The 9,518-nt window shown below is 33.9% G+C and overlaps 1 protein-coding gene across 2 annotated transcripts; it reads right to left on the minus strand.

Annotated features, from left to right (window-relative positions):
- On the minus strand, positions 1–4,961 carry LOC144839400 (achaete-scute homolog 5-like). 2 transcript variants are annotated; one of them, XM_078694773.1, is made up of 3 exons: positions 4,820–4,961; positions 4,150–4,472; positions 1–1,236 (listed from the first exon to the last, which is right to left on the minus strand). In XM_078694773.1, the coding sequence occupies exon 3, from the start codon at positions 1,182–1,184 to the stop codon at positions 693–695; it is 492 nt and encodes a 163-aa protein (XP_078550899.1). In that variant the 5' UTR covers positions 1,185–1,236; positions 4,150–4,472; positions 4,820–4,961; the 3' UTR covers positions 1–692. The 2 variants fall into 2 exon arrangements, with proteins under 2 accessions (XP_078550899.1, XP_078550976.1); XM_078694850.1 differs by lacking the exons at positions 4,150–4,472; positions 4,820–4,961 and adding an exon at positions 3,976–4,107.
- Between the last annotated feature and the right edge of the window lie 4,557 nt (positions 4,962–9,518).

Genomic DNA, 9,518 nt, shown 5'->3' on the forward strand with positions numbered 1-9,518 from the left:
TATTTTAATATCAACTCATATACATTTTTGGCATTAATTCTATAAGTCAACATTAACCTATATCAATTGTTTCTAATACAATACATTACATTTAAGCAGCATAAAAAGTATTATTCGTTTACAGTAATTGGCAAAAACATTTAATCAAATGATAACGATTTCTTATAAGGCCTACTTTGTTTACAAAAAGGCTAATATGTCAATAATATAGATATATATGGTATATTTGTGGTATGGTTTTGTAATTTGTAATCTCTTTATTATCAACAAAAACAAAATTGATTATTATTTATCATCATTTGCAATCAGCATATATTGTTGTATGGCATACTGTAAAAACTTAATATATTTGATTGGATCTACAATTACTTTATGAAATGCTGGTAGCCTTCTGAAGACCTAGTACCTTAGTAATCTTTAATTCCCACGTCTTACGTTTGTTTATTTAGCAGCAAACTTCCTAAAGAATCGATAAACCACAAAACCAACGAAGAGTAGGCCTAGCCTACAACTGTGTTATGCCAATGGTAATCGATAACAATAATGAAAATGTTTTAGGCTGATTAAAGATATTCCTGTCAGAATTGTTAACAAATATTACATTTTTAAAATGATATTTATACAGTAATACTATTATACATCATCGCATTATACAATAAAATGTTCTCTGGTATTTTTGTTCAATCTTCTGATTATGATTTGTGATGTACTTTCTTTGTTATAGGCCTATAGTCCTCCGTCTCTTCGTTTTCTTTATGCTCTTCTGTGTCTAAAACTCCTTGTAAATGTTTAATGTACTTAATCGCCATTCGTAATGTCTCAACTTTACTAAGTCTTTTCTCTGGGTTGTCTGATGGAAGACGTTCCCGTAGCCGGGCGTACCCCTCGTTGACACACCGAACGCGTTCACGTTCTCGTTCGTTCCGTCGTCGAATGAAGGACGGTTCAAAATCGTAAAACCCCAATGGTCCAGATAACGGGATTACTCTTGGATATGGCCCCATCATAGAGCCTGGGTAACGAGATTCGATGAAATTTGGCAGTGAATAGGCATCGTGTTCTATTCTATGGTCCCGCATAGGGTACATTGAGTTTGAGCATTCGGTCATTGGTATTCCTAATTGAACGCAAGTTGGAGTAGAATATACAACGCCTTCCGACATCGGTTCTTCCATGTGCAACATGACAAATATACGGCTTACAAAACAGCAAGATATAGAACTTATTTCCGTCGGCCTAGAAAAAAAGAGAAAAATATTTAATTATCGTAATATGCAGTATACTGCAATTATAGCTGCAAATATTTACCTTATTAAAGTAAGTTTTTGTGGTACACATGTGTACACCATAGGAAATAAAGTTTACAATGTCTGGTTTGATTTTTAAAATTCCCACATGTTCTATATAAGTAATGCTAGATAATCAAAATAAAACGCCTAAAACATCTACGAAAAATTGAACAATATTTTATAGATATTATGAGATAGAATAAAATACTTAAATTATATACTAATCCTTTATAAAAACAAACGTGTACGATGATTAATGTTCGAAGTTCAGAAGCAGCCTTGGCATTCAAACCGGTGTTTCCCATCATAATTCATTCCATATTATGACGTGCCTTTATTATCTTATCATTTAGCATTGACGATATTAATATCTTACATTGATCACACACGACGGAGTGGGAGAATGCCTTCAATTATAGCGACCAGGTAAAATGGGCCATCGAAGCCGATGAACCGGGGGCTAGAGGTCCACTAGGCTTACTTCACCTGGACAACAGGTCATTTGATCTACCACCTACAGTGTCCTGCAAAATGACCATTGGTATGAAAACACCCAGTAATAGGCTTAACTGGTTTTATGATTGATACAATTTGAATATCAGATGGTGATACCGTTTTAGAAATGTATTATTGTGGTAATTAACTTTATAAAGCAACCCGATTCCATAATAATGGGTATAGAAAAAAGCTGATAAAATACCTTGTATATTATTAGCCGTTTCTATATTAGATTTGAATTAAGATACTGCTGACTATTAGCCTACTGTGTATAATTCAATTCAATCAAATATTTAATGAAGGTAATACATTTAAAATAAAAGCCACAGTTGTGTAGTAATATAAAAAAACCATGACATCTAGTAGTCGGAAAATGTTCCATTGGGCCTAAAGCCTTAATTTATAATATTTAGGATTATTCCCGTTTGTTTGCATGATTTCAGACTTAAATATTTTACTTTATTTCTCTGAATGTTATTCTACATGCTCGTTATTATTTCAAACATTATTTCAGCGAAGTTCTGTTCTTAAGATTATGTAAGCCTGTTCAACTAGAAACTCTTGTAATCGCCATTCGTATTTTCTCTGTTGTCGTAGCCGGGGAAAAACTGATTTGAGGCTTAGGGAGTGGAGTCGAAAGAGTCGTGAGTTACAATACCGTACTTAATTAACGTTCGGAAAATTATGGATAATCATGGAGAAATAAGCAACTTTTTTCTGTTTCATACCTGTAAGTGGCAACTTTCGTTGCTGTTGGTTTTGATAAATTAAAATAAAAAATAAATAAAATAAAAAACGTATTTGTCCATGGGATAAATAAATATGAAGACAAAACGATATAGGCATATAGGGGAAAACTAACATAAACAATCGTTAGATTATGTATTAAGCCTGTACTACTACTACTACTTGTAATTAGCTGTCACGAAATGGACATAGCCTTTTTTCATCGCATCCAACAAGACGGATAAACCGAAGTCTCATTTGAGGCTTAGAGAGTGGAATTGAAAGAGTTACAACCCTGGCACCAGGTCCATGATTGAACCATGGACCTTCGGATTGAAAGGCAAGCGCATTAACCATCAAACTCCACTTATACTCCAATACTATATTGCATTGCATACTCTTTTTTTGTTACATTCACATTGTAAACGAATTCTTTAAGGATAAGATAGAAAAGATGGCCAATTATCATGAAAATAATGGTTACAGTTTGATTTGCAGAAGAGATATTCACATGCTGTTATAAACATAGGCAGTAAAACATAATTATTCTACTATTTTTATCGCTTTACTAATTCGTTGTATAAAATATAATGGGTAACTCTATAGCATTTTCATTTTGCAGGCAAATTCAGATTAGATCAAAATATGAAATAATAGTCACAAACGAATAATATATCGTATGACTAATATAGAATATGATATTAAGCCTGTAGAGAATCCCAGTATTATTAGCAATTATCATTACAAAGGTTCGGAAACTTTCGCCTAGATTGAAGAGCTTTTCCGCAGGCGAAGAGTGTAAAGATGTGGTGTCGCTACCCGGGGAGAATGCGGCAATGCCGCAAGGTGGTGGCAATGGCATTGACAATGACACTAGGCCTAAATTCAATGAGTACGACAAATAGGATATGCAGCATGTATACATTTTAAAAACTAAAAACACAAACTTCAGAGGTAAACTTAAATTTTTAAAGAAACGATAGGCCTATTCCCTTGGTCATAATAATTCGAAGAACAACACAAAAATGAAAAATCGAAAAAATATAAATATTAGCAAAATGTATATGTTAATACCGGTTACTAACAGCAATAACATATTTCTATAATAATTTAATTTTTTTTGCAAAATAGTCGTTGTTTAATTTTTACAAGTTAATAATAATTCGTCTAATATGACAAATTAAAATGTTCTAAAACTAAATGACTAAAATAAGAAATCAACTTTTAGAAAACTATTAAACTAATGAAGACGAAATAGGTATAGGCATACACTAACTAACATAAAAAAGTATCAGTATCAAAATAATTTTATACAAAAAAGAGAAAAATTGATCGCAATAAGATCCATTACAAAATAAAAAAATATACAATTATTAATCGAGGCTGTTCAATAAAAAAAATCGCACTGAAAAAAAGTCTCTCAGAATTAATAGTTGGGATAAAAATCGTATTTAACACTTACCGTTTTCATACGATCATATTCAAAAGTACCTAATGAACTTTGAAGATGTTGTGCAGAGGCAGTGAGATATGGGTAACTGCGACTAGCAGACGATCAACAGTGTAAATATCAATGATGTTGCTGAGAGTTAAGATGAGTTGTAAAGGTAGTCAGTGAAAGTTATGTATGCATTACCTTTGTTTCTCTAGTAGCACTGTCGGTATCGGGTGTCCAGGTTCTCGCCAGGTATCTTGATGTTTCGGCTCTGGCGTGAGCTTTGATCCAAGCGGGGAGCCTGTCACTGGCCCGGGGTTATACGCCAAGTTCGTACTACTTAAAGCGTTTCCTACAGACGTTGGGAAGAAACCTTCACGGTATCAACGCGATATTGGCCCGTCTTGACGTTGATGAGACCCAGGCCTAAATATTCTCAGGGTTAACTTTCTCGTCCTGTTAGATTAGCGTCTATACCAGGTAAACGTACTTTTGAGCTTGCTGCAGGTGCATCGAGTTTGATCCTATACAAAAGGAATATTTTAACGGTGATAAGTAACAACTGTTAATAAAAAACGAAACAACAATCAACAATTGTCTAAATGTGTGCCGTCGGAGCGATACACTAATGAGAAGGTCTGGTTCAAAATACTTGATCCCATCGACTCATCTCAGCAATTACAGAAAATCTAATGCTGAAAATTGATTATATGTACCTTATTTTATATATGCCCACCGGCCGAGAAACAACGGAAAATTACCATGGAATTTACATGAAAATATTATGCGACAAGAAATATGTCTCCTCAAGTAAAGAAAATACGGCAATACGAGGTTTTGTTAAGCTCTCACGAGCTATATCAATGCGTACCTTAAAGGGGAACACCACTGTGATATGTCGTATCGTTTTCAATGCTTTTGTCAATCTCTTCCCTGAAGTTCGTCTATAACGAAAACAAACTTGTTTTACGTAGTATCAATTCACTGGCGTACTTTTAAAGAGTTTAGCTACGAGAACTGATAGAATGGTTCTCGTCAAACTGTTTAAATAGGTCAGAAAGCGTACTATGTCGGAGTAGTCGTCACCGAAGGGTATTTATACCCGTGATTGGCATATATGATATTAATTCGCTTTAAGCACAACCACATAATCAGTGCTTACAAGTTAAGTTTGAATCGTAACAATACCATAACTAATTTCCATCAATTGCTATTGGTTAAATTAATAATACCGCGTAACTCATCACACTGGGCGGAGTCGGAAACTTAATACGCATCTTATTGGTGAATTTGTAATTACGTTAAACGTTTCATTGTAATTACGGTAGCTTTAATGTTTAATTAGCTTTGATCCATGCATTAACTTTTAAATTCCAACATGTTATAAACTCTTTAATTCAATTACTACAGTAAATCTGTATTTTCATTGATTTACTGAAGTTTTGGATTTTTTTTGTACCTATGATACCATGGATACCAAGTATATAAATAATGGTATTTTTAACCTAAAAGCTGATACAAAAAATGTATACTAATGGTCTTCAACAAGATTTATACTATTAGCTCTATTATGCTATTACCATCATTATAAACGAAAGAGATACGTTTTAAAAATTGAATTGGGCCCACGGTACATTGACCAATTACCAAAAATCGTTAATACCAATAAATCGATAATAAAATTTAATGAGTGCTCTTCAGCATTAAACTGAAAGATATTCAATAATGTCACGGATATTTGTAAACATAAGAATTTTGAAAGGGTAGAGGTGTCTTCTGAATAGAATTGGCCAAAACATTATTGCGCCTCATTCGTTTCAAAAGAAAATGTCCCTTAAGTATACAATAGGGGTGTCCACTGAATAGTGGTGTCTCAAAGCAGCCTCTGTATAATAGTTATAATTAAAAACAGAGTACTCTAGTATAAGTGACAATACATCATATGCGAACAATGCTTCTTCAAATTCGAATTATCTTCGTCATTACAATACAAAAAATGAGTGTGAAACAATTAATGCACCTTAAAATCAGAGCATGCTAAAGTGGTTGGAATTGATTACATGATCTTAATCAATATCTCGCATACGTTACTATAGAGATACGCGCGTTTTGATACATGTGTGTGATTTCACCTGTCTGACGTCACAGGTGAATCGAGCCTGAAATGACACAAGTATTAGCCACACGTTCATCCACAGGCATTGGCATGAAAATCTGATTGATTATTGCTAAGAAACTGAACATCGTCTCCTCGATACTAATGAGTTTGATGAATTTGAGAAGACAAAGTGTGAAACTAATACCGTAACTTTGTTCTAAAGCTCTGTCTACACTATCAAACGTTATGTGACAACAAAATGTGATGTGCCCATATATCACATATCTACCGTATTTGGGCATATCACCACCATATTTGGGTACATCACACTTTTGTTTTGGTCAAACTAGTTTGATAGTGTAGACAGAGTTTTACTATATTTCTTTCTTATCATAAACATTGTCTTTCAACGTTTCGTTTCCCTCAGAAAGTTAAATCATTATATCTCTCTTAAGCTTTCTTTTTACATTTTGAAAAGTTAGAATGAAGTTTAGCCAAATCTATAATTACACCATCCACTAGAATATCGGTACGTTAACTAGATTTATCCAGTATCATAGGAACATTCTGTAATATAGCATCACATGTGTCTCAGATCGCCTGGTATCATACCAACCTAGCCCTTAACCTAACACGATAACGTGTAACACATGTGATGCTGTATTATCGAATATTCCTATGATACTGGGCAAATATTGTAGTATGTGGAGATTTGTCAGTACTGAGAATCGGGTATGGCAACAGCCAATTTAGAAATCGTTGTCATTTGTTCGAAACCGACTATTCTGGGAAAACGATTTCTCTTCACTTTTGTGGCGTAGGCCTAAACACTTTTATTCACATTAATATCATCTTAGTCATCTCATCACCATAACCTCTTCATACTATTTCATTATTATCACATTCTTGTCATTTTTCTAATGCTTTCGTTCCACCTTTAAGGAACACGAACAACATTCATTAACATTTAGTTTAAATCGCATCACCAATTAGTTGGTGGAGCAGAGAACCGTAGTTTTTAAACATCGAAATATTCTAGGATCTTCAATGCAAACCAACTTATTCAATGGAATGAAAACTACATTATAGTCCATAATACTATTATGAACTATACTTATATTATAAGATATTTGGTTCGAATAGAGGTATCTGTGTACGTACTCTCATGAGAAAGGTTGTGACGAGTTAAAAGAAACGTTTACTTGTACACGGGTGCATGTATCGATGATTTGAACAGCTTAGTGGACTTAATTAAACATACTTAATTGAAATTAACGTTTTGTGTGGATTGTCTTACTGGTTCGTCGTCTGAGAATCCTGTAACCCAACGATTATTTCAATATGATAATACAGCCTGCATAATGGTGTGTTAAGTAAAGCGTAAATATAACAAAGCATATGAAATAATTTAATTGGGGTTTAGTCCCTGGTTTTGAATAATCTTCTTATTTACGCCGTTATATCTTGACATTTTCGTGTGAAAATATCTTTTTGAATAAAGAAATGTTGCAAATTCATCAGAACGTAACGAAACATCTCACAAAGCTGACGCGCATGCGTGGTGTCATTATTTTATTCGAATGTGCGTAAGTAAAAGTGATGTAGGGCTTTAATGACGAATTACCCCCGAATTACTCAATAATCATAGCAATGATGCATTGCAATTCATTAGGTTTCATTCATTAATAATCAGATAAACAAACTCTTGAAACTGACCTCATTGAATAAATGTGAACAGATTACAATGGAAAAGGTCGATTAAAATAACTGTAATGCTACGTTGTGTTTAAGGCAATCTCACGGCGGTTGTTGGTAAAGCAAGTTTATGTGTGCCATTCCCACGACGGAATTAAAGTGTCTAACTTCAGATGATCTATGAAAACTTTTCTTATTTTACAATATGATTTTGGCTGTTGAGTTGTTTATTAAAGTTCGGCGTTTTTCTTTTGTATCAGGCTGAAATTCATCTATTGTGGATTGGGTGTGTGTGTATTAATATTAGGCATACGTACGTGTATACTGTCTCATTCGGTACACAAGAATCGTTTGTTTAATTTAGGTTTTATTCTCATGTTAAACAAAACTTTCCCGAATATTTCCATATTGTACTTTGCCAGGTTGAACCCTCAATATAGGTAGGCTGTCATTCTATGTGGTAATGTGTCCGGCTTCAAATCATTTTCAGCCATTTAAATTTCAATATTATTTTAATAAAGTTGAATGAAATCAAACAGTTAATTGCATACGTGCCAGTACTGTATTTATAACATACCATATTAGATATATCTGTTCATTTGACAAAGGACGCAACTAGTATTTATCAGGTGCATAAATCAACATTTGAATGATTTAATATTAGATAACAGAATGTCTTGATTCAGATATTAACCTGCTAATCGTTATCTGTTAATTTCATATGTAATATTATATGATGCACCTGATCAGTTTAATATAATGTTTTATCAAATCCTCGCAAATCTGTCAACATATCCATGCAATATGATATCGGAAAAAAAAACGACCTAGCAATATCCATTGAGCTATAAACCTGTGATTGTATTTGTCTTTATACGAATAGAAGAAAATAATCGAAATGCGTGACAAATTGTGTTAATTCACTACCTGTTCACACGCCTTTGTGATTGACAAAGTCATTTATTATTTAACAATCACTGAATTATCGGATCACGTCAAAACACAAGTCTAGTTTTTGATTGTGTTATAGATAACCATAACGTATCATATTAATAATTATGTATAGGAAAGAAATCAATACGATCAATTGAATGGAGCACTCCCTCAGGCGGTCGTGTGTCGACCGAACCCTGGATTATTTCTCTGCTTTGCGCATCACCTGCAGAATTGTGCGCGATTGTGAGTTGGCCAAGCAGAAAATCTGTTGGTAAGCCGTCTTGGGAAACACTTCGAACGACGTTTCTTCAATTGGAATGTCTTATCCGATCTTAATTGACCGATTAGACAATACAAGTAGGTAGGGCCTACTACACTAGTAAATGTTGAGATGTGAGCCCATCTTCCAAAAATACAATTTAGAATAAACTTAGCCACCAACGGCTTAACGTTTCATTTAAAAAACGATATGATTATGTAAAACGTGATGTAGAACCGAGTAAAACATGCCGTAAATGGATTAAACGGTATATTAAGCCACATCACGTCACTAATAAAGTAAGACATTACAGCAGTATGTTCGTTATGCGATCATTATTAACGATTCTGGAAAATTGAGGATAAGGACTGCAGTCAACTTGACAACCACGTAACCTCCTCACGTTGGACACAAAAGTAACCAAAACTATATTCAAAGTTCACTATTGTTATGTTGTGGAGTTGACAGACAGACAAACAGGTCCTCTCTGCGTCTCTGGTGAATGCCTAATCAACCGGTTGTGGTTATTCACAGTACGGGCCAAGCTACTTTTGCTACCATTATACTTTTTTCAACATTTCT

Source organism: Antedon bifida, chromosome 1 (assembly GCF_963402885.1).
Source record: "Antedon bifida chromosome 1, ecAntBifi1.1, whole genome shotgun sequence".
NCBI lineage: Eukaryota > Metazoa > Echinodermata > Crinoidea > Comatulida > Antedonidae > Antedon > Antedon bifida.